Here is a 26,399-nt window from a genome sequence, read left to right as displayed (position 1 = left end):
ACCAATGTTTATGACCACAGAAACCAACAGGATGACTTTTCTGATGCTGTAGACTTACCCAGAAATAATTACATCACAAAACTTCCTAATCAGCGTAAAATGATTTGAGGGCTCCCACCCAACATACATAAATCAGCAGTTTGACTCTCATACAGAGTTAGCTGGCCCACAAATATTTAATGAATCCAATTATTTCTATGGTATTTTGGAATGTGACATTTTCAGAAATTAAGCATTTTTTCTTAAAATTTTTCTTAAAATGCTAGTTTTCCTTTAAAATGAAATTTACACATGACATCAAGAAATTAGAGAAGGGAGCCGTCAGAGCACAGGCTATCTGCTTTTCATCCAGTTCCCACAGGTGAAGGACAACATCCATCCTTGAGTATGAAGGAGCAGGCTGGCATTCCTGTGGACTCAACCACATCATACTCGGTTAGTGTGAAGTTCCATAGATATGTACATCAAGTTCAGTGCATTCCCTCATGTGGACACACTGAGAATTAATTCAGAGGGCCTTGCATTACTACCGTAGCAGGGGTGATACTGAATGTCTTCACAACCAGCATGACCAGGGCTCCCGCTTCTGAGGCTGCACCAGCTGTGAGTGGCAGGTTGGCTGCCCTGTGTCCCTCCTGCAGGCACATTGTCCTCTGGGCTCGGAGACAGAACTTCCAGTACAATTAGCCACACGCTGGGAAGTCACCTCTAGTGATACTGGATCAAGGATGTGTATCTTGCTTCTTCAATACATCCAGAAAACAACTTTATATAATTCCAAGAGAAAAACCATAACCATTCTTGGCTTGTAATAGTATCTCTTCTGAAGCTCCCAGTGGTATGTTGACAATAACAAATTTTAAATATATATTCTTGTTGAGATGTATGCTGAACTATTTTTGGGTGAAATGACAGAGGCTTTGGATGTTTGCAGATACTACAGTGTAAACAAGTGGGGCAAAGGTAGATAGAGCAAGACTGGCATAATGAATAGACAGCTGTGGAAAACAGCTGATGTAGTGGTTCTATATGCTATTTTCTCCATACTTGTGTATGTTCAAAAACCCTCAAAATTTAAAAAAAAAAAAGGAAAACAACATAAATTCTATTTTAAAAGAAAATAAAGACTCCCTGATCACATTATTTTCTGGCAGTTAGTTTCTAACATTAGGGGGTGATGGCCAACAACTTATTTCTTCTTACTGAATCTGGCAAGTTGAGCGCTCTCAAATAAGTCCCTCTAAAAATTTCTAAAAACAACTCCTTCAAGAAGTAAACATAATCAGGAAACAACCAAGCAACAACTGGGACAAACTTGGACTGTTTTCAATTGATTAATAAAATCACTTTATAACTAGTACAAAAAATTATTCAAAATTCACTGCTGTTTTAAAGACTAACTTTCCCCTCTGGAAAAAAAAGCAAAAAAATAGGACAAATGTGACAGAAAATAAAGCACCATCTACTGTGTCACAGTATGAAATGCGAATCATTTAGATGACTAATCTTAGCATTTTCTTCATTCTGAATAATATTGATCTGCTAGGAATCAATGTTCTTAAGATTTCAAGAACTCTTATTATTTTTCAATAAAACCAGTACAGTATCCCAATTTGTAATGTTTTCATTTTCACTTAGATGCTAGACTATGAAAAAATAAATTAAAATCTCAAGTCTAAATGGAGTGTAGAATCTTCTAGGAAAACTGAGAAAATGCTTTTCTAGAAATGTAAATTAAGGACATCCTGCAAACTTAACAAATTGTGGGAAATGTACACATTTAATAACATTCACTATTAGATATATTTGGTCTTTATTTCTGGTTCCTGATACAAAGCTCCTAAAAGACTAAGAATTTCCTAAGTTTTAGGGGTTCCTTTTGAGCAGAGTTTATGCTGATGAAATGACTTCAGGGTCACCCTAGAGAGGTTCAGGGTGCAGCTGGTTACAAGAAAGATCTAAGGAAGTTTTGGCTCCACCCACTGACCTCAGAGAAGGGGGTGCTAGAGATTAAGATCTAGTAAAAAACTTAAACAAGACTTGAGAAACCTCTTGTTTGGTGAACGGGAAAACAGCCATGAGCCAGGAGGGTGGGGCACCCCAAACTCCACGGGGACAGAGGCTCTTGTGCTCGGGACCCTTCCAGGCCTGGCCCTGTGTGCCTCCTCATCTGCTGTTCACATGTAGCTTTTGTAACAGACCAGTAATCTCATGGGCTTCCCCGGTGGGCTTAGCGGTAAAGAATCCGCCTGAAATGCAGAAGCCACGGGATTGATCTCTGGGTTGGGAAGATCCCCTGGAGGAGGGCATGGCAACCCATTCCAGTATTCTTGCCTGAAGAATCCCATGGACAGAGGAGCCTGGTGGGCTATAGTCCATAGGGTCGCAAAGAGTCAGACATGACTGAAGCGACTTAGCACACAGTATAATCTCATAAGGAAACTTTCAGTTCTATGAGCTGCTCTAGAAATTAATTAAACCCAAGGAGCGGGTCATAGGAACCTCAGGTTTAGGGCTGGCTGGTGGGAAGCACAAGTGACACCCTGGACCTGTGACTGGCGCTTAGAATGTGTTGGTTTGGGTGGTGGTGGGTGTTGACGCAGGCTTTAGCTTGTGTGATCTGATGCCATTTCCAGGTAGACAATGTCAGAACAGAACCCATCTGGTGTCAGAAGAATCAGAGGATTGGCTGGCGGTAGAAAACACTCCAGGGACCATATACCACATCTTCTCTCCTCTTCATTTTTTCCTAAAGGCCTTTATTACGAACCACCATGGTTTGGTTCTCCAGCAAATTTTATTGGTCAAGGAATGTGGAATTATATGCAATACCTGGGGCTTAAATTAACAGGCTCACTTTTAAATCAACATTTACCTTATTTTTAAAAAATTTTGCTTTTGCATAAACTGATGTAGTCAAACAGACATGCTCCTACCCATGCAAAAAGCTGTTCAAAAATGAGCAGCTTGCAAACCCACTGTTAACAAGACACTGAATGAAACATTCTTCCAGTGAGGTCCAAGAAGCAGATCAGTCTGAGAATTTGCTTCATATTTTGACTTTTCAAAATCAAATATTCAAGATATAAAGAAGCAAAATTAAAATATCTAAAACAGTTACATCTTGATATTTTTATCCAAGTCGCTTCCAGAGTTTGTAGTGCTGCTGTGCTCTATTGATTAAAACAAAACAAAAGCAGTAGGCAGCATCTAACTTAAAAGTAATCAAATTTACCACTTTGAGCTAAAAGTCACAGTGGAAGAACACATGTAAGGTGAAGAATGCTATTTAAACCTTTCAGTTTTAAATAGTACTGTATTTTAGCTTTAAAGAAAAGTTCTATATTTTTGCATAAACATTTTAAAATATTAAAACAAGTCTTTGTAATACAATATACATTAACTCATGTCAATTAAAAAACATGTCAACTTGATATCTGTTGTAAGGCATTTAAGTATTTAGCAAAAGTGTACAGAAATTTCTTAGAGGTGTCCCTTTAATATTAACTTTAGTGGGTGTCCTTAAAATGAACGCAAAACAATAAAACACTAAAAAGAAGGCAGTGATGCTGTAATACTTAATCCCAGAAAAAGCACAGTAGCAAAAATGAGTTTTCTAACAGGAAGACCAGATGATCAGCAAACTGGGACCAGGAAAACAGCCCTGGTTCAGCTATTGCACTGACCAATGCTGAGAGCTGCATCTGTTGCCTAGGAAGTTTGGTGAAAGGTACCAGCATCCTTAGTGCCTGAAACACATCGGGTGCTTGGCTCTCCTTCCTGAACTGAGCTGATGAAGATGCTTTAAAATCAGAGTGCTAGACAGTTCATGAGAAAATTTCATTTACCACTTTATTTCAGTATGTGAGTAAATTCTGATCTAGTATTTCCAGTGTGGCTCACGTAACACCTTGTGGACTGTGATAAGTACTGCATCAGCCATCAATGCCAGAATCTCTGAATATCAGGTCACAAACATAACCAACCGTGCAATATAACCGACATAATGATCAAAGCACACCTCACAATGAACAGATTTTAGTTCAGACGATTAAAAAAAATGAAGTATTAGACTGCATTTAGTGCAGTGATCTATCATACCATATGTCAGATACCATGCTGTGGAGATGCACTGGACAAGCATACGTACAGTACCCAGCCAGGATCCAAACCAGGGTGAAAGGGCGGATATGGGACAGAACACTTTTACATACGTGTATACATTTAACGGTCTCGTCCATTGAACTGGATTTATTATACAGTTTGCTGTGCCACATCTACTAGCTTGCATAATATACCAAATTATTATTATTATTATTATTTTTTCTGCACAAAGATCTACTTCCATATAAAGTAGAAAAAGACGGTGGTTAAAAAAAAAAACCTTCTTCTTCAAGCTTCAATAATTGTGTCCCAAATACCACTGTATGAATACCTAAAAAATATTAAGAATGATTTAGAAATATGCATAATTACAAATGTCCAAACATAGCTTAAAGTCACAAAGGGAACCAGTGAACGCTTCCAACTTTTATTTAAGCTTACTTATGCCTATTAGATAATGTTGACTACACATAAAAAAGAGGAGGCTTTAGAAAGTTAAAATCTCAACTTGCAAATTTTATAAACCAGCCTTAGCTAGAGGCACATTTGATTAGACTTCAACTAACCCAAGAAAGACTCATCACTGACATGAAGGCAGGAGAGTCTGTAACCCAATCATTCCCATCAACTTTCCTTTCTTTCTGAGCAAGAGCATAAAGATTTCCTACAAATTATTTCAAGCAGAATATCTAATTTTTTTTTAATTGGGAAGGTTGACGCTAGCATTTTGTTCCATATTTTCCCCATTTGTTCTATGTCCTTTTTCCTTCTTTTTCTGTCTTCTTTCAGATTATTTAGATTAATTATGTGTTTATTCCATTTTAATTCCCATGTTGATTTAAATTTGCCAAAACCCTTTGTTGTGTTGTTTCAGTGGTGGCTTTAGGTTTTTTTCTTAAGATTTAATTTTTTTTTAGTGCAGTTTTAGGTTCCCAGTAAAACTGAGGAGGAAACAGCTATACCCAGTTCCCAAACACCCCCGACCCTCACACATATACAGCCTCCTCCATTACCAACATCCCGCCCGCTGGCACCTTGTTACACGGGATGAACCTACGCTGACACATAATAATCACCCCAAACCCACAGTTAAACCGCAGTTCACGCTCGTAGATTCTATGGGTTTGGTCAAATATACGCAGACATATATTCCTCCCTCTCATCCCCAGTCTTTTCACTGTCTCCATAGTTTTGCCTTTTTCAGAATGCCACAATCAGGTAGCATGTAGCCTGGAGGCTTCTTTTACTTAGTTACCTGCGTTGAAGGTTCTTCTTTCATTTAGTTATATGCATTGAACTTATATGCTAAGTCTTTTCATGGCTTGATAGCTCATTCCTTTTCAGTGCTGAATGATATTCCATGGTCTGGATGAACCATAGTTAACCCCTTTGCCTTCTGAAGTACATCCTGTTTGTTTGCAAGTTTTGGCAATTATGAACAATGCTGCTATAAACATCCATGTGCGGGTATTTGTGTGGACATGAATTTTCAACTACTTTGTGTAAATACCAAGCAGTGAGACTGCTGGATTATATAGTAAGAGTATGTTTAGTTTTGGACTGTGAATAAGGCTGAGCGCCGAAGAATAGATGCTGTTGAACTGTGGTGTTGGAGAAGACTCTTGAGAGTCCCTTGGACTGCAAGGAGATCCAACTAGTCCATTCTGAAGGAGATCAGCCCTGGGATTTCTTTGGAAGGAATGATGCTAAAGCTGAAACTCCAGTACTTTGGCCACCTCATGCGAAGAGTTGACTCATTGGAAAAGACTCTGATGCTGGGAGGGATTGGGGGAAGGAGAAGAGGGCAACAGAGGATGAGATGGCTGGATGGCATCACTGACTCGATGGACGTGAGTCTGAGTGAACCCTGGGAGTTGGTGATGGACATGGAGGCCTGGTGTGCTGCGATTCATGGGGTCGCAAAGAGTCGGACATGACTGAGCGACTGAACTGAACTGATGCTTAGGTTTATAAGAAAATGTCAAACTGTCTTCCAAAGAAGCTGCACCATTTTGTACTCTTACCAGGAATGAACAAGAATTTCTATTGCTCTACATCCTCACCAGCATTTGCTGCTGTCACTGACTTAGATTTTGGCCATTCTAATAGGCTTTAGTGACAGCTCATTTATGAAGTATTTTTTCCTGTACTTACTGCCATCTGGATACCTTCCTTGGCAAGGTATCTGTTAAGGTCTTTGGTCCATTTTTAAATTAGGTATGTTTTCTTTCTTATTGTTGAGTTTTAAGAATTCTTTGTATATTTACAGTAACAGTTATCAGATATGTCTTTTGTAAACATTTTCTCCTGGTGTGTAGCTTGTCTACTAATTCTGTTGACACTGTCTTTTGTAGAGCAGAAGTTTTTCCTGTTCATGAAGTTCAGCTTACCAATTATTTCTTTCATGCATTGTATCTTTAGTGTTGTATCTAAAAAATCATCAAAATACTCAAGGACATCTACATTTTCTCTCATTTTATGTTCTATGAGTTTTATGATTTTTCATTTTACTTTAGATCTATGACTCATTTGGAGCTAGTTTTTGTAAAGGGTATAAGGTCTGATGTCCAGATTCATTTTTTGCATAACGGTGGCCAATTGTTTCAGGACCATTTGTTGAAAAGACTATTTCTGCTTCACCGTGTTGTCTTTGCTCCTTTGTCAAACATCAGTGTACGGGTCTATTTCCGGGCTCTCTGTTCTGTCCCACTGCTCTCTTATTTCACCAATACCATACTGTCCTGACTACAAGAGCTCTACAGCGCTTTGAAGTTGGGTAGTGGCAGTCCTTCAGTTTGGTTCTTCTCTCTCAGTACTGTGTTGGCTATTAGGGGTCTTTTGTCTCTCTCCACATGAACTTTAGAGTCAGTTTGGTTTTCCTCATATAGGTGTTGTTAAGAGTTCTGCCTGGGTATTTCCTTTTTGGGGACACTGATGTACATGGTATTGTGTTTTTCAGTTCAGGCTGCACATGTTCATTGCTGGCATACAGAAAACGGATAGACTCTTGCCTATTAACCTCGTGTCTTGCAACTGTGCTATTAATGTGTAATCACTTATGTGGGAGTTTGTGGATTCTTTGGGATTTTCTACATAATCATGTCATCTGCCATCAATGTTAGTTAGTTTCTTCCTTCCCAATCTGTATACCTTTGATTTCCTTTTCTTACTGCATCAGCTAGGACTTCTGGTTTGATGTTGAAAAGGAGTGCTGAGAGGGCACAATCTTGCCTTGTACCTGATATTCATAGGAAAGCTTCAACTTTCTCACCATTAGGTCTAATTTTAGCAGTAGGTTTTGGTAGACTTTACTAAGTTGAGGTGATTCCCCTCTATTCCTAGTTTACTGAGAGTTCTCATTGCAAAACAATATTGGAACTTGTCAACTGATTTTTCTACATCTCTTGATGAAATCATGTGATTTTTGTTCCCTGTTGATGCGATGATTACATTAATTGATTTTGGAATGTTGAACCAGTCTTGTATATCTGGGATAAATCCCACTTGGAAGTATGTAATTCTTTTTATACCGTGCTGGATTCAATCTACTATTTTGTTGAGAATTTCTGTATCTATGTTTATAGGAGATACTTAGTTTGTAGTTTTCTTTTCTTTTAATGTCTGTCTGGCTTTGGGATTAAGATAATACTGGCCTCATAGAACGCCTTAGGAGGTGTTCTGTCTGCTTTTGTTCTGTAAACAAGACTGCAGAGACCTGGTATAATCTCTTCTTTAAATGTTTGGAAGAATTCACCAGTGGAGCCACCTGGGTCTGGTACGTTCTGTTTTGGAAGGTTACTAGTTATTGGTTCAAGTTCTTTAAAATAGATATAGGCTTATTCACATTATCTGTTTCTTTTTGTTTGAGTTTTGGCAAATTCTATCTTTGACAGAATTGGTTTATTTCATCTACGTTATCAAATTTGTGGGCACAGAGTTGTTCATAGTCTTCCTTTATTATCCTTTAAATGTCCATAGAATCTGCAGTGATGTCCCTGCTTTCATTTCTGATATTAGTAGTTTATATTGGGTTTTTTTTGGCCTGGCTAGAGTCATTGACTTTACTGTATTTTTTCAAGGAACCAACTTTGCTTTCACTAATTTTTTTTTCTATTGATTTCCTGATCTAATTTTTATTATTTCTTTTCTTCTTTCTACTTTGGATTTCATTGTTCTTCTTTTTCTAGCTTTTTATGGAGGAGACATATGATTATATTTAGATCTTTCTTCTTTTCTAATATATGCCTGCAATGCTATAAATTTTACTTTAAGTACTATTTATGTTGAATCTCCTCCAAATTTTGATAAGTTGTATTTTTTTCATTTAGTTCAAAATACTATTAAATTTCTCTTGAGACTTCTTCTTTGACCCACTTATTATTTAGAAGTATGCTGTTTAATACTCACATTTCTGGATTTCCCAGTTATCTTCCAACTATAGATTTCTAGTTTTATTCCACTGTGCTCTGAGAGAGGACACAGAATGACTTCTGTTCTTTTAAATGTCTTCAAGTGTGTTTTATGGCCTAGATGTGGTCTGTTTTGATGAGTGTTCCATGTGAGCGTGAGAAGAACGTGTAGCCCACTGCTGAGAATAAACTTCTAGTTACGCAATCTCCTCTCCTTTCCATAATGCAGCTTCAAAAAGCAACGACAGCCTCCTCGGTTAATCCCGTGTGGGGCTCTGGGTGGGAAACAGGACAGGTCTGAGGGCGACAGGACTGCTGCCATGTGGGCACCTACCTGCGGGCCCGAACTGCCTCAGCAGCCGCACTCCTGCGCGCTCGGGGCCTGTGCACGGCGCGGGGACCGCAGCTGTCTCAAGGCCGCATCTCCGTACTGGATACCTGAGCCCATTCTTTCTGGGTCCAGCTCACCTGAGGATCAAGTAAGTCTTTAGAAAAAGTTTTTATGTTTCTGTGATCCCCAAAATATATTAAGTGAAAAAAGCAAAGTGCAGAACACTGTATATATAAAACATTATTTTGAATAAAGAGGAAAAATACACACATATTTGATTGCATGGGCATAAAAATATCTTTGGATGGGTACATAAAAAACTGGTAATAGTGGCTGACTTCAAGAAAGAGCTCTAGATGCAGGGGATAGGAGATGGGGGAAATAGAGGGTGAATTTCACTGTATCCTCTACTTGAATCTGGAATTATGTGAATATATTACGTATACAAAAAGCATTGAAATGAAACCACAAAGATAACCATTCTTCACTATGAGACTGGTAAAGACCCAAACATGATAATATATCCTGTGGACATGGCTTTAGTGAAATAAAACACCTTCATTCATACTAGTGGGATGATAAACTGCCTCAAGCCTGAAAGGAGGAATCTGACAGCCTCTACATAAATTCCAAATGCCTCTGTTCTTTGACCCAGCAACTCCATTTCTGAGAATTTATCTTATATCTACACTCACACACATGTGAAATGATATACAAAAGGTCATTCACGGCAACATTGTTTGTAACATCTGGCAACAACTCAAATGTCCAAAGCAGACTGGTTGGATAGATTATGGCAATATACAAAATGGGGTATTACGCAGACACACTAGCACAATGTGTATGGCGAAGTCTCTGAGACTGATTTGCAGTGACTGGTAGGTACAGTAATGCAGAATGCATAATATGCTAACTGTTCTGTATAAAGTGGTAGAGAGAATATGAACATGCTGCCCATCTAGAAGACTGCAATGGAAAAGCACTGCTGAAGGATTCTGACACATCTGTGTATGCTTTTCACTTGATGTAATTATGATTTTGATGATTTTAGGAGAAAAAGATCTTGACAGCTTCATGTGTGTTAACTTATATGCATTGTCTTCATGGGTACCAAAGGGGGAAGGCGATCTAAATAAGTTGAGCCTGATTGTACTCCACACAACGCCAATTTTAATGTTACCTACTTATGCTATAGACTCTTTAAAAAAAAAAAACAACAGTACTGTACCAAGTTGAGTAACTATTTTGTTGCTGTTTTCAGACCAAAAGCCCACTGAGGAGTGGAGCACCCCTCTTTCTGCTGAGACCAGAGGTCTGTCTGGGCCCCAACACTCTCCCGCCGCCTTCCCTGCCCCACCCTCTCTGGCAGTTCCCCTCTCGCCTCTCCTTTACCTTCCTCTCTCTTCTCCCTCAGCATTTACAGGTGCTAAGACTTCTTCCATTCCTGAAACCTCTCATGTTAAATTAACCCTCTGCCTCCTCCTCCAGGGAGACACCCAGGCTCTGCTTCCTCATCTCCTCTGTGCTCAGTTGCTCCATTCCTCCCTGCATCATTCTGCTGGTAAAGATGACTAGTGACTTCCTCTTGCCCACCCCACCGGATACTTTTCAGCTCTAGATGAAAAGTAGATTCATTTGATAATGAACAGCCTTTTGGCTGGATGTGGCAGAAGTGACACTCGTGTTCCTGGGTGTCTTCCTGAATCTCCGGCCTTCCCCGCCTCCTCTCCTCCTTCGGTCTGCAAGGCTTTGCTCTGGGCCACTGCTCTTCCCACTCTTCACTGCTCTCTGGGGGATCACATTCCTTCCCCCAGTGCACCTGCTCCTATAGACCGACGGCTCCCAAGGGAGCACCACCAGCTGGATTCTTCCCACAGGTTCCTGGATGGTGCCCTGTGCCTGTTCCAGTGATGCCACCCAGGGAACATTTCAAAACACAGCCACCCTGCTTCCCGTGAACTGGCTTCTCCTCTGGTTCTGCCATCTCATCACTGAGCTACGCAGCTGTGACATGGAGTTGCCTGCGGCTCCTCCTCTCTTGATCCCTGCTCTTCCAATACCCCACCAAGCCGAAAGGCCCTGCCCTGCTATTTGGCATCTGAGTCAGGATGCCACTGCCAACATGTTTCTCAGAGTCGTCTACGTCTCTTCATCTCTGCTCCTCATCCTTGTTACAGCTTTAATCAGGCATCTTTTCTTGAATTACTCAAACATGCCTCGGTTGGTATCCTGGCCATCAGCCCTGGGCTCCCCTTGGTCCGTCTCTGATGTGACCGCCTACACACACGACGTGTCTCCAGCCACAGCCTGACCATATCACTCTCTGCCTCCCACCCTCAAATGGCTTCTCAGCCCTACAGCAGTGGTCCTCTATCTTGGATGAACATGAGAATCACACGGGACAGCTTTTTAAAATGATGATGCTGAGGCCTTAACTCAGCATCTCCAGAGGTGGGGCCTAGAATTCAAATTTGTACGTATCCCGGGCGACTCTTGCGTCCAGCCAAGGTGGAGACTCAGTCACCCAGGGAGCGAAGTTCGAGCCTGGGTGAAGACCACTGGCCTGGCTGCTGCCTCTCCTCAGCCTTCTCTCCCGCCATTCCCCACTGCGGTCTTTCTCTTCTAGTGACTGCAACCTTCCCCCCAGTCTCCACTCATGCTGCCCCTCTGATGGCCTACCCTCCTCCCCACCCCCACGCCCGGTTCCTCCTCACACTTTGAAAGCCTGAGCTCAGTCACCGTCTCTTCCTAGAAGCTCTTCCTGATATCACCTCCTAAACAAGCAGGCTCTCCTTTGTGTGGCCCCAAGATCTGGCGCACTTCTCAGTTACTGTATTGACCACACTGTGTTATAATTATCTTTTGACTGTTTCCCATGAAAGACAGTTTCTTGAGGGCGAGGGTTGGGATTAATTTATTTTTGTATCCCCGCACCTGACAAAGAATAGGCATTCAGTTAAATGAATCAATTAAAAATGTAATGCCACATGTGATTTTGGTGATATTTGAATAAAAATTAACTCTAATAAATGACAACTATATGTTATTTTGTCAGCTGCCTATAGTAGAGTTGTTTTAAATTTATTTTTACTGAAGCAACAAGTAGAACAATAATGAGACAGGTCACTACTGTGACATGCTCAGTTAGCTTCAGAAACAAATTCTCCACGATGCCCGATCTGTAACCAGCAGCATTAAGCGAGGTGCCCATAACTCATTTCCCCTCACACAGTTGCTTCTCTGCCACCACACAGCTGAAAAAGTCCCTGTGAAGGAGGCCTGGGCTTCCACCTGCAGTGTAGACAAGACCTCCAAACCCCTAAGAGGTCACTGCAGGTCGGCAGGTAGAGAGAGGAAACTCCATGACCAAATCACTCCTGGAAATACTGAAAAGTGACGCTACTGAGCTAGAGAGGAAAATGTGCTAAAGGAAAGTTTATTAATGGGAAGTTCTTACCTGATTCAATTTTGTTAAGGATTTTTCTTGCACACTGTACAAAGGCCTCTTCTACATTCTCCCCTGTGAGTGCACTTGTTTCCAGAAACATCAGCTCTAAAATCAACATCAAACAAAACATGAAGCCATATTTAGAAGATAATCACAATTATTCAACTCATAACCACCTGCTTAATATATTCTTCTCTTAGAATAGCAGACAAAATAGAATTCTGTCCTTATAACCAGGTATTTCTGCAAATAGAAAATCAATAAATGTCCATACATACATATTTTTTAAGTCTTAAAACAATTCCAACTTTTTCTGAAAAGTAACTGGCAGTGTGTGCTAGCACTCACATGTGCCAAAGAAGAAACTAAGCGAGCAGGACGCTGGCGGAAAGCAGTCTGGCCGAGGCGCCCAGCTGCTGGCATAGGGCTCAGCAGCAACTTCTTCCCACAGGCTTCAGGTCGCCAGACACAGCCTGCAAGTGCCGGCGCCGGGGGCCACGTGGCGTGTGGTCCCTGACAGTGGGAGGTCTTATACGAACGAGCCCTCTGCTCTCCACTGGGTGGTCACTCACCCAGGCGAAGGCCTCTCTCCTTGCTTTTGTGAGCAAACCACAACCTCTCCAGACACTTGTTTCCTTATTAGTCAAAATGAGGTGCATGTAAATGATAGAGAAATTCCTTCTGAGCATTAACATTCTAAGCTTACATATTTCTAAACAGCTTCTTTATAAACTCATAATGGCTTATGTTTTTATTGCATGCTTATTTTCTTAGCAGAAAACCTGTTTGTGGGAGTGTAAGTTGGCAGTTCTAGAGTCCCACTGAAAGTTGCTATTAGCGTATTTTATTTCCTGACTGGTTCTAAAAATTAAAGTTATTTTAAAATGTCTGAATTCTCGTCATTTTGCTGTCTATAGGGAATCGTTCATTTTATGTGTCATCCTTATGTATTCTACATAAAAATTCAGCAAGTTTCAAAGGCTAAATCTTTAGCCAAATGACTTAAATTTAATGTAAGCAAAATAAAGCCAGTAAGTCCAGTATCTCATCTACTGCTTCACTTTCTATTTAGATCTAATATTTCACCAACTTAGCTTCAAATTACATTTAAAAAATGATAACATCATCTGATTAGGGCCTTTAAAAATTGTTATAATCTTCACTTCAAACCAAGAGCTGTGATATTAAAGATGCTAAACTGGAACACCATCACAGAGTGCAAAGAGATTAGCCTCTATCATCACAGCAGCCTCTGCAGGCACAATGCAACAGGGTGAAAATATGCTAGACGCCTAAATGTCTAATGACAACAATAGGAGGTTCCACACTCCCTAAATACAGCTTCATCTTAGACCTCCAGTAGCTGTGACAGGTGAAAGGCCACTTGCCATTTTCCTGAGCAAATCGGGAGGCCTCCAGGAAAGTGACTTCCCGATCGGTGTCCAAGTCCTTCTTGTTCCCGCAGAGGATGATGACAATGTTCTGGCTCGCGAGCATTCGGGCATCTGTTAACCAATTAGTAAGCGCATTGTAGGTTTCTCGGCTGCGTAATATAAGATTGTGAGAACAGTACATGTATTTTATAAAGCTAGCAACTCTTTCCAGTCACTCACACCACCTCTATACACGCAGGGCAGTGCCCACGACCTTCAAAGCACTCAGAGGACCTGGGCGCCCCAAGAGCACACCACATGCCAAGGGTGTGTTCCACCTTGTTTCCAGGGAGATGCCACAGCGAGTCAGACAGCTTGCCACCGGCTGTTTCCCCAAGCAGGGTGCGGTTATTTACTCGGGTCTTGGTTTACACAACATGCGAGCAAAACCTAAGGCTAACTGCTGTCACTCGACGAATCCGTGCAACATGACGGTCCTTTGTTTCACAGGAATTTATCACATTGATTCTCTGCGACACACTCTTATCATCTCCCATTTACACGAGAAACCTAAGGCCCAGAGAGACTGGTTTAAGTTGCCCAAAGTCACACACATGGAGCCAGGACTTGACCAGGTCTGTCTGCCTCCAGGACTGTGTTCAGCTCTTATCTATCTAAGGGCAAAATCCTCGTATATTCTAAGGACCGACCAAGGAACTGAATTTTTCATTGAATTTAACTGTGACACCAAGGTGACAGCTACATGCAGGACAGTGCACTCAGATCCTTAAGATGGGCCAAGAGCTTTATGGGAACCCATTTAACCACCCAACAGCCTTACGAGTATTATGTGGTCACCATGACTCAGTGGAACAGACAAGGAAACTAAAGTCCAGAGGGCTCACACTGCTTTGGGACAGGAACCAGGATTTGAACCCAGGCCACTGCAGCATAGAGCCCGTGCTTGATGGAGGACAATTACTAACAATTTTCCACGTGCAAAGCTTCAAGCTGTGAATCTTAAGGAAACACGACGACACAGGAGATGCTTTATCTATCTGAAACTTGGGAACAGGTTTCACATGGTGAAGGGGTGAAAGGGGCTGCTCTGAAAACCTGCAAGACCCTCAGGGAAAGGGCGGAGGGTCTTGCTGAGTCCCACCTCTGCTGTCTGCTGACACACCAGCGGCCTGTGGGGAGGAGCGGACCCCAGGGAGCATGGGCTGAGTAGGGGTGTCATTACCTGGTGATGTCGTAGACAAGCAGTGCCCCCGCTGCACCTCTGTAGTAGCTTCTTGTCACAGACCTGGAAGAGTTACAGGCTTTTACTTTCAAGGGAGCAGAGCCCTTGCTCATGAGCAGCAGCCTCCCATGCAAAACACTCGTTTTTGGCCTTGACAACTGCAATACAGTGCCAGATACCTCTCTAAAGAGAAATGATACAAAGACATTTGAAAGCAGACACGAAGGGCTGTTCTGTCCAAAACAGGATCACAGTAGTGATAAGGAGGTGGGGCCATGAGGCTGGGGACGAGTGTGCCCCCTCATGGAGTGGGGGGGCCCCGCAGAACTGAGGGACCTTTGAGAACATGTAGGGGAAAGACAGGAAGGCGGCAGCAGGGTTACAGTGCACGAGGCCCTCGGTGGCTCCTCTGCTTGCGTGGGGTCGTCTTCCAGGGCACGGGCTATCACACGCCCTGCCCCAGGCCCGGCGGTGCAGCTCATGCTCCCTCCCTCCTGGGGGCACACCAGTCTGAACTGAGCGCCCACCCAGGTACAACACGTCCATTCTCACAACCTCCAGAGTCTTCCTTCAGTAAACACTTCCCTGAATCATGACTTTCCCTGTTCATTAGATTTTCCCAGGGGCAGAATAAAATGTGCTCGGCACCTCCTGTCTTGAACAAGCATGGTGCAGGCAGCAGGAGGCTCCTGCTACTGTTCCAAAGGGGATTCTTTTGCACCCAGACTTCTCAGTAGCTGCTCCACCAGTGCCTCTTCCTCCTCCTCCTCCTCCATGACACAGCCCATGTGGACCACGCAGCTCCACGGACAGATGACCCAGTGCCAGCTGCCCTCCCCCTCTGCCTCGACCCCCTGCCTCCTCCCTCTGCTCTACAGCCCACTCCGTGTTGCATCACTGGAGACACTCTGATTTCACTCTCATACTTAATGGAGAGTCTGGCTGAGTGTACAATTTTAGGTTGGAAAAAAATTTTCATGTTGAGTTTTGAAGTCACGGTTGTAATTATCTTCCAGCTTTTAACTGCTGCTGCTGAAAAGCCCAGTGCAATGGTCGTAGTGCTCCTTGAGATGTGCCTGCTTTTCCCTCTTAGAATCTCTGGTATCTCCAGCCCACCCCTGGCGTTCTGAGATTTCCCATGGCAGACCCTGGCCTCATCTGTGTTTGGTGTAATGTGGAATTTTATAGACTCATTTCCTTTAGGGGAAAATCTTCAACTGCTGCTTTCATTGTCTCCTCTCCTCCTCTGCCTTCAGGAAGGCATCACTGGTCAGGCCTTGGCCTTCCTGGACTGACTCTGGATGATTCTCTATGTTGTCTCTTCTCTTTCTCACCTCAAGTTTATTGTTTAACTTTCTGGAAGAGTATTACTCTATTTAATACATTATTTTAATTTCTCTTTTGAAATTTAATTTTTGTTTTTATTTCCTTGATGCAACCTTTACTCTTACTTGTGAGGATATAGTAGTTTTTAGTTTTTGTCTATTCCCTGAGAGTTCTTACTTATTTTGGGCTCTTTCTTTTATTTTAGAAGCTTTCTTCACATACATGTCTGGCTATCCACAGATCATTTATATTGATCATTTATATTCAAGAGCAAGGAATACCAAAGTGTAAAAGATGCTTTTTATGTGTGGGGTTGGGGGGCTCCACTGTGAGATGGCTGGACAGAGATCGGGCTGTTTCATTGGGGAAACCAAAATGTTAGCACCTTTAAGCCTTTTCCTTGTGGCTGTTTTTCTGTGGAGAAGAATCATTTCCTCTGCCTGAGACATACACGCCTGGCTGTCAGTGACTAAGGAGGATGTGGGGGAGAGATAAGGGTCAGCAGTTTTCAATTAACTTTCATCTCTCCAGTCCTTGCCTCACTTACCCCTGCCCTCTAATGGGTCCCTACTTTTACTTTTTCCAGGAATCTCCGCACAGTCCTCCTTAGTGTTCGCACCAACTTACATTCCCACCAGCAGCGCAGGAGGGTTCCTTCCTTCCCACACCTTCTTCAGCACTTACTGTTTGTAGATTTTTTGTGAGCCATTCTGACAAGTGTGAGGTGACAGCTCACTGTAGTTTTGATTTGCATTTCTCTAATAATTAGCAATGTTGAACATTTTTTCATGTGCCTACTGGTCATCTGTATGTCTTCTCTGGAGAAATGCCTATTTAGGTTTTCTCCCCATTTTTTGGATCAGGGTTTTAAAATACTGAACCGTATGAGTTTGTGTATTTTGGAATTTAGTGATCCCTTGTCAGTCGTATCATCTGCAAGTATTTTCTCCCAGTCTGTAGGTTGTCTTTTTGCTTTGTTTATGGTTCACTTTGCTGTGCAAAAGCTTTTAAGTTTAATTAGGTCCCATTTTTAAAATTTTTGCTTTTATTTCCATTATTTTAGGAAATGGATCCAAAAAAATATTGCTGTGACTTATGTCAGAGACTGTTCTACCTCTGTTTTCCTGTAAAAGTTTTATAGTATCTGGTCTCACATTTAGGTCTTTAATCCATTTTGAGTTTATTTTTGTGTACAGTGTTAGAGAATGTTCTAATTTCATTCTTTTACATGTAGCTGTCCCCTTTTCTCAGTACCACTTACTGACGAGACTGTTTTTCTCTGTTGTATATTCTTGCCATCTTTGTGGAAGATTAATTGTGTGGATTTATTCCGAGGTTCTCTGTTCTGCTCCATTGATCCATATGTCTGCTTTGGTGCAATACCCTGCTGCTTTGATTACTGTAGCTTTGTATTCTTGCCTGAAGTCTAGTTATGATACTTTTTGAAGCAAACAATTATTAAGCATTTAAAATACTCTACCTGACTTTAAGTGAAATGCTTGCACTGGGATTGAGTTTAACTGAATTTTGAAATTGTGAATATCTTTTGTTTGACTTTGTGTATTGACTCAAAAAACACAACCAGAATATTAATCTACTTTCCTGCTTTAGCAGTTATTGTTTGTTGTTTAATGTTTAAGTTGTGCCTGATTCTTTTGTGACTCCATGGATTGTAGCCTGCCAGGCTCCTTTGTCTATGGGATTTTTCCAGGCAAGAATACTGGAGTGGGTTCCCATTTCCTTCTCCAGGGGATCTTCCCTACCCAGGGATTGAACCAACACCTCTTGCAGGTGGACTGTTTACCACTGAGCCCACTTCAGTAGTTATGGAATATCAAACATGGAACTTATCTGCGCTGATCTGGCGGTTATTATTCCAAATGTTGATTATTACTTGAGTGTAACGAAAGTGCTAAGGAGAGAATATTTTGTGGACTGTTTTCAGTTCAGTTCAGTCGCTCAGTCATGTCCAACTCTTTGTAAACCTGTGAATCACAGCATGCTAGGGCCTCCCTGTCCATCACCAATTCCAGGAGTTTACCCAAATTCATGTGCATTGAGTCAGTGATGCCATTCAGCCATCTCATCCTCTGTCGTCCCCTTCTCCTCCTGCCCCCAATCCCTCCCAGCATCAGGGTCTTTTCCAATGAGTCAACTCTTCGCATGAGGTGGCCAAAGTATTGGAGTTTCAGCTTTGGCATCAGTCCTTCCAATGATCACCCAGGACTGATCTCCTTTAGGATGGACTGGTTGGATCTCCTTGCAGTCCAAGAGACTCTCAAGAGTCTTCTCCAACACCACAGTTCAAAAGCATCAATTCTTTGGCACTCAGCTTTCTTCACAGTCCAACTCTCACATCCATACATGACCACAGGAAAAACCATAGCCTTGACTAGATGGACCTTTGTTGGCAAAGTAATGTCTCTGCTTTTCAATATGCTATCCAGGTTGGTCATAACTTTCCTTCCAAGGAGTAAGCATCTTTTAATTTCATGGCTGCAATCACAATCTACAGTGATTTGGAAGCCCCCCAAAATAAAGTCTGACACTGTTTCCACTGTTTCCCCATCTATTTCCCATGAAGTGATGGGACCGGATGCCATGATCGATCTTTGTTTTCTAAATGTTGAGCTTTAAGCCAACTTTTTCACTCTCCTCTTTCACTTTCATCAGGAGGCTTTTTAGTTCCTCTTCACTTTCTGCCATAAGGGTGGTGTCATCTGCATATCTGAGGTTATTGATATTTCTCCCAGCAATCTTGATTCCAGCTTGTGCTTCTTCCAGCCCAGCGTTTCTCATGATATACTCTGTATATAAGTTAAATAAGCAGGGTGACAATATACAGCCTTGACGCACTCCTTTTCCTATTTGGAACCAGTCTGTTGTTCCATGTCCAGTTCTAACTGTTGCTTCCTGACCTGCATATAGGTTTCTCAAGAGGCAGGTCAGGTGGTCTGGTATTCTGATTATTTAATGTAAAGCAAAACCAACCCCCAAAGAGATTTAAAAAAATTCTTAATGTGCAATGCTATACCCTCCTAATGTGCCACTAGGTCTCAAAGAATAAATTATCCTCAAAATTAGAAAATGTTCATTTGGAGGTGATTCCCTAACCCCCAGGGCACATAGCAGGAGATAATTGGTGGGCCAGCCAGTGAAGTTTCATCTGCCACTCCCCATCAATTCCCATCGCTCACATTACCACCTAAACCATACCCCCTCCTCGTCTGTGGAAACATTGTCTTCTGTGAAACCAGTCCCTGGTGCCAGAAAGGTTGGGGACACTGTTCTAACATATTCTTCCATAAACCAATGCTGAATGGAGAAAAATGGAGTTTTAGCTTGTCTTAAAGCTTTCACAGGTGAAGTTTCTAAAACCTGAGGTGGGGAGGAAGGGATTATATACATTAAGAGACCATAATTGATTATTTCAAACCAAATTTTCAAATATTAAGTTAGAGAAAAAGCTACCTGAATCGTTCTTGGCCTGCTGTGTCCCATATCTGTAACTTTACATATTTACCACCAACATTTATTATCTTTGAACCAAATTCCACTCCTATTGTATGGTTTGAGTCATCTTTGACTGCAAAGAAAAGGAAATTTAGTTTTAGGACATTAAGGTAAGAAGCTTATAAATTTAAACACGTAACATTCAAATCAAGAGTTAAGTCAGTAGAAAATGTAATTTACTTATGCCATTCATTTCTCCAAAAGTAAAATGATAAAAAGCACTCAATGCTTTAAACAGAATACATACAGTTTCTGTTCTCAAAGAGCCAATCAAGTTTTTTCTCAAAACCCCTAAACAAGCCATATATTTTAAAGCCAATGCTTGGTGACCCTGCCACATGAGGCCATATCTGCCGGACCACTATTAAGGTTCTCAAGAAGGGTAACTGCACAAAATACTGGGCACCACCTTTAGAGGCTTACTGCCCAGTGACAGACTGCAACTCGGCCAACGATGGTTTCAGCTATTTGGACAAAGATTCTAAACAAAAAAAAGTAAAGGGAAGGAAAAGCACTGTAGCCCAAGAAGGAAACTTGATGGATACCAAAGATTAAAGGAAAAAGAGGAAAAGATAGACTGAAAAAACACAAATAAACCCCCCTCCCCCCACCAAACCAAGACCTGGATGCAATTATTACAGCTGTTGAGTTTTCATGAACTTCAGCATTGTGTGTGGCAATCATTTGGAATGAATCTGTTGGCAAAATCAATACTGTCTGAATGGGCAGGGATGCAGGCAAAATATGTAGTTTGCCAAACTCAACTGGAATAAGGTGTCTATAAAAGAAAATATCTGTGATGATAAAAAAAAGGGATAAAATAAACATCCTGGCTACACAGTCTGGTTCACAGTTTATAGCCATAGGATAAAATTTAATTGCACCAGAAATCATCTGACAGCTGTGTTCCCTGCTTCCTGGGGACCTGGGGTAGGAAAGGGTTTGAGTCCAGCAGCCTGTCTCATCCTGCACATTCACCAGCACGCAGCTACTGGGCCAGCCTGGGAGGAAACGCCTCCAAAGGTGAGATCTAAAAACCAGGTTAACACACGGCTGAGAGAAATACTGTTGCTATGATCGTGAGAAGCGAAGGGAGGATGTGTGGGGAGAGTGCCTGCTCAGGCCAGGCGCCTGGCCAGTGTCCCCTCTGCTGAGACGGAACAACACAGCGTCTACGTGACTGGTTCAGAACCCTGGGCCCACCCAGCAGATGAACGCTTGTTGATGCAGCGGGCCCTGGCGCCATGACTAAGCCACACTGGGTCTCTGTCACCACACAGAGACTCCAGTGAGCTCCTGGTCGATGGAAACGGATGTAGCAGAAAGCATTCTAGAATCTTACTCTTCAAGCTCTTTCCCAGGACACCCTCTGCCTGCATTCTACCCACCATCTAACATATCTCACACACCCTTACTTAGGATGAACTTCATTAAATGAAATTAATTCTGCTTTTGTGCCTTCATCTGACTATAGTAATATAGACAGGTCATTCTCCACAACTCTTTTGATAATTACAAAAGAAAGGTACATTTTAAGGGCCTTTCAAACCTACCATGTTTTACAATAGTTTGGAATACAAAATGTAACCTCCCTTACAACCTGGGGCAAGTCAATGACAAAAGATCCTTCTGTGGGCAAAAGGCCTGGATTTGAGTCCTACATGTACAGTCACTACCTGTTTCTCTTCCTGTAAAAGGACTGATGACAACAACTGCCCTAATGACAACACAAGGCCGCTGGGGGCCAAACACTACTTTATCCAAGAGGTACAACTAGGGTTACCGGGCCACTCCCTGTCAGGAAATGGAATTCCACTGCATTATAAGGTATTTTAGCATGTGGAAAATGTACAGGAGAATTTACTACATAATGAACAATGACCCACTATGAAACTGAAGTGCTAAATAATCAGATTATTAAACACTTAATAACATAAACTTTTACCGTCATTTAAAAATATTTGTAAACTACAACTTTCTTCCTGAAAACATATTCAGAAGTTTTGCCATAAACAAGTTTGTGTCGGAGCACGCTCTCAGAAGACGACATAAGAGGAGCACAGACCATGTGACGTCACTTACATTTTTTTTCAATAAACTGATGAAGCAAGCAAGACTTGCCAGTTCCTGCATTTCCAATGACCAAGAATTTAAACAAAAAATCTGAAACAGAAAAAGAGACTGTGAACGATAACATTAAAACAGGTGCTATGAACTTAGACTACAGTCATAAAATTTCATGAGATTGTAATTGTTAACATCACAGAAAAAACAGGTAACTGAATATTTTGAGAAAATGGCAATAAACACATTGACTTACCTTTCCACCTTTTCAATATCTGGCTTACATGCTAACCCAGTGCCTTTTCTAACTTCTCTGTGGATAATTTCTTTTCTGAAAGTTTGAAATGTAATAACTATAGTGACAAAAGTGACTAAAATCTCTCTCTTTGCTATTCAAATAAATATGCACATCCAGTGACAAGTAAAAATCACTTAGAAACTTCAAATGCTTTCTATACAGAAGAAAAAACTTGGTAGACTCATGGGCTTTGGGAAATTCAGTCTTCTTCTTTTAAAAAACAGGTGCAACTTATCTCCACACTTGCTTCTGTGGCCCGGCCTCTGTTCCCGCACCTAGGGCTCAAGGGAAGGCTGGCTTCTGGTCAGTATTGCCTAATTTGGTCAGTATTCCATGTGTGAAACTTGTCTCACTCAATACAGGGACAGCTCTTCACTTCTTCTTTACACAGAGGAATATATTTAATTTGGGACCTTATTCTGCATAAACTGTAAAAAGAGGCTTTGTAGCATGGAACCTGTGAGTCAGAATGAGGGACACCAGTAGCCTGACATTGCCCTGGTGATTTATGCTGCTTTTTCTGATAACAAAGGAGTCTAGTTCTGCTCAGCCTAGCCTTGCTAGCACAGCTCCCACCCTCACGCGTTGACCACCACCCACCTCTGCCAATCCCCAAGCTGCAAGGCTCGCCTGTGGCTCTGAAGGCGCTGCTCTACCCACCTCTGCCGACCCCTGGGCTGCAAGGCTCGCCTGTGGCTCTGAAGGCCCTGCTCTACCCACCTCTGCCGACCCCCGGGCTGCAAGGCTCGCCTGTGGCTCTGAAGGCCCTGCTCTATGCTTCTGGTTCCCTTGGCCACACCTCTGATGCTGTCACCTGCACACTCCCGTTTTGGACCTGACCACACATTCCCAGCCCTGGCTCCTTCTCTCCCCCAGCTAAGCCCAAGCAGTCCATTTCTTTGCTTAGGCTTGGCCCAGCCCTGTTTCTAAGAACTACACTCATTATCACTCAGAGATTAAGCCTATTCCACCTCTCATATTTACGGGCACTTAAACTTATAAGACAGTGCTATCAGGATTGTTAGCACTTACAAACACAGTTACATGCATCTCACTGCCTGTTTCAAAAGCATGCCACACCCACGTTCATAACAGCACTATTCACAGCAGCCAAAAGACAGAAGCAACCCAGCTATCCACTGATGGGTAAATAACAAACAAAATATGGTACGTATATACTTTGGAATATTATTCAGCCTTGAAAAGGAAGGAAATTCTGATACAAGCTATAGTATGGATGAATTTTCACACTGTGCTAAGTGAAATAAGCCGGACACAAAAGAAGACATACCAGAAGATTCTATTCACATGAGGTGCCCAGAGTGCTCAAACTCACAGAGACAGAAAGTTGAATGGTGGTTGTAGGCGTGCTGGGGGAGAGGGAACGCACAGTCAGCGTTCAGTGATTACGAGCATCAGTCTGGAAAGATGAGAGTTCTGAGGATGATGGCGGCGATGGCTGCACAATGAATGTGAATGTACTGAGCGCCAGGGCCTCTAAAACGGCCAATCTCATGGCACGTGTGCATTTCATCACACACAAAGCAAAACAGCCCAGGTCTGGTCATTTGCACTGCACAGCTTTTACAGCCCAAGAAATTAAAACTTCCAAGTTAAAACGACAATACTAAAATTTCTCAATTTTGTTCAATATCCTCTTTGAGAAATAAAGCCCAATACATTGTTGCATAAGTTGTAAACACAGGAAAATGAGAATCAGGTAAAAATCCTGCCACTGTGTAGGCAAAAGTAAGTCTTGAGAGAGAAAATAATTTGTACACACAAATGGGAGTGTTTCTTATGCTTCATAAGTACACAGCAAAAGGAGTTTCAGTAATCCATCTAATCCTGAAACAAAACTCCTACGTCTAAGCACAGACTTTGACTTAAAGCTTGTTCCCTTATTATTTTCTGCTTTGGAAGTTTTGCTTAAATGGACATCATTTGGACACAGGAGCCTGGTGGGCTACAGTCCATGGGGTTGCGAAGACTCAGACACAACTGAGCAACTAAGCACCCCGCGTACGCATGCGCGCGCGCACACACAGTAACTGTTTTCCAGATCACACCACAGTCTCAACAGGTAAAAGGGTGACAACGTCAACCGATTTTACCTTGCTGGACAAAGACAAGTGAGATGTGCAATTTCCATATATGAAAATATTTAATTCCTCCAAAACACTCTTCACACTCTGAATCTTGTAGCTCAAAGAGGTTAAGTTTTCTTACTTAGGAAACCTTTTTGTTTGAAAACGCTTTTGGAGTCAAACCATTTAAAAAACTATACAGCTGACCTTTCAGGAAAAAGGACTGGAAAAAGCAGTAGGGGCCCTGGAGGGCTGTCAGTTTTGGGTCTTAAGACATGTGGGACCGAGTTCAAGAGTGGACCCATGTGAAGGACAGACAGAGTACAGAGGTCAACCTGAACTTTCTTCAAGGCTTGGCCTGAAGTGAAGGACAGGCTAGGAAACCCTCTCACCAGCTCAGCGGGACAAGGAGCCTTCTCTGACTCTGTCTGGCCTCTCAGCAAAACAAACAAACAAAAAACCATTCCCCTTTGAAGATTTATTATTGGCTGGCTCCACAGGAGTTTGATATTCAAACCAAAAAACACGTGTATGGTGAAACTCCAAGTCAAGAAATTTAAAACAGTAAAAAATGGCCCTAGACAGTGAGGTCACCAGGATGCCTGGAAGAAGCAAAGCAGATCACTCTGGAATCACACTGGCTCGCAGGTGGTGCTAGTGGTAAAGAACCCGCCTGCCAATGAAGGTGACGTAAGAGACTCAGGTTCAATCCCTGGTTTGGGAAAATACCCTGGATCAGGGCATGGCAACCTACTCCAATACTCTTGTCTGGAGAATCCCATGGGCAGAGGAGCCTGGAGGGCTACAGTCCATAGCGTCACCAAGAGTTTGGACACAGCTGAAGGGACTTAGCATACTGGAAGGACACATCCTCCAATCAGGATACTCAGGAGTCCCAGACTTATAGCTTCTCTGAAGATGAGCTCACAATTTAAAACAACAAAACACTCCAGGAAACAATCCATCATGAGTGAGTCAGCAGTCCAAAGATATTACACTCTTAAGAGTTTGATTTTAAAAAGAACCTGATAAGGGACCTCCCTGGTAGTCCACTGGAAGACTCTGCCTTCCAGTGCAGGGAATGCAGGTTTGATCCGACTGGGGGGCTGAGATCCAACATACCTCATGGCCAAAAAAAAAAAAGAATAAGAATCTGATGAAGTTTACTCAACATGACTGATACTATGAAAAAAGGAGTTGAATCCATAAGCAAAGAATAAAATGATATGAAAGAATATATAAATTTCTAGAATGTGGTTAGAAACAAAAGCTGCAGTCATCAGAAATAATCTGTTAAACTGTAACAACAATCAGTAAGAAAGGAAAAACTCCCTACCAAGAAACTAGGCTCCTTTGGGGTTAACCAAAGGTCACCATCTTCAGTGCTGGGACAGAAGCGCAGAAACAGTGCACTGTCTAATGCACATTCAATATGCAATGGTCACCCTAAACACCACATGGACTTCTGCTTCCAAAGAGAGGGAGCAGAAAGAAGCACTTTTCCTCATTCCTCCTCTCAGTACAACCTAGGATCCTAGGCATCACACATAAAAGAAACACAAGGAGACTTGGAAACGTGCAGCGAAGATGAGAAACAGGCCAGAGACCTAGGGGCCTGAGGAATGATGCTGGTTTTTCTGTGGGTTTTTTCCTTTTCCCTCCTATCTCCCAGACAGGGAGCTGAACAAGCTAAGCCAACAGAGGCAGATTCTAAGAAGCCACAGCAAAAGCCTGGTCTCTCTACTCACAGGACCAGGAAAGGCCAGCCTAGCAAGACAGAAAACTTACACAGAACTGCTCTATTCCAGGCAAACACTACAGGAAAAACTCACCCCAGGTCTCACCCTGCTCAGGCCAGCAAAGGATGGATGGGAACCCGGACCGCCACCCTTTTGAGGCTCTAATGAGGTTCCCCCAACACCAGTAGGGTGCTGTCACAGAGACCAGGGAGCCAGTTCTGAGCCGTCCTTGCCCCCACTGCATGGCAGGGGAGACACGGCGGTGACAGGGGGCAGAGGGCACAGGTCACAAGAGCTCTCATCCCAACTCAGCAGCACAAGCAGCAGCCCCTCCACCTGGATGTCCAGACGCTCAGATGGCAACCTGGACTTCCAACTCTACCTGGCAGTAACAAGGCAGCACCTAGGAGCAGAAATGAGTTAAACAAGGTTTAAGTCAAGATCTAAGGCGTCATAACATAATG

General features: G+C 42.4%; 1 protein-coding gene across 1 annotated transcript in view; it reads right to left on the bottom strand.

Annotated features, from left to right (window-relative positions):
* Positions 1 to 2,778: 2,778 nt before the first annotated feature.
* Positions 2,779 to 26,399, bottom strand: part of RAB4A (RAB4A, member RAS oncogene family) — a 45,877-nt gene continuing 22,256 nt past the window's right edge. The window contains exons 2-8 of the mRNA XM_069572598.1: positions 21,830 to 21,910; positions 19,706 to 19,820; positions 14,909 to 14,971; positions 13,681 to 13,835; positions 12,302 to 12,397; positions 8,848 to 8,981; positions 2,779 to 4,435 (exon numbers count right to left, since the gene is read on the bottom strand). Of these exons, the coding sequence (XP_069428699.1) occupies positions 8,866 to 8,981; positions 12,302 to 12,397; positions 13,681 to 13,835; positions 14,909 to 14,971; positions 19,706 to 19,820; positions 21,830 to 21,910 (626 nt within the window). The 3' untranslated portion in view covers positions 2,779 to 4,435; positions 8,848 to 8,865. The remainder of the gene's footprint in view (positions 4,436 to 8,847; positions 8,982 to 12,301; positions 12,398 to 13,680; positions 13,836 to 14,908; positions 14,972 to 19,705; positions 19,821 to 21,829; positions 21,911 to 26,399) is intronic.

This window comes from Ovis canadensis, chromosome 25, assembly GCF_042477335.2.
Source record: "Ovis canadensis isolate MfBH-ARS-UI-01 breed Bighorn chromosome 25, ARS-UI_OviCan_v2, whole genome shotgun sequence".
Taxonomy (NCBI): domain Eukaryota; kingdom Metazoa; phylum Chordata; class Mammalia; order Artiodactyla; family Bovidae; genus Ovis; species Ovis canadensis.
Note: the sequence above shows the minus strand (reverse complement) of the source record. Positions and strands in the feature narration are given on the sequence as shown.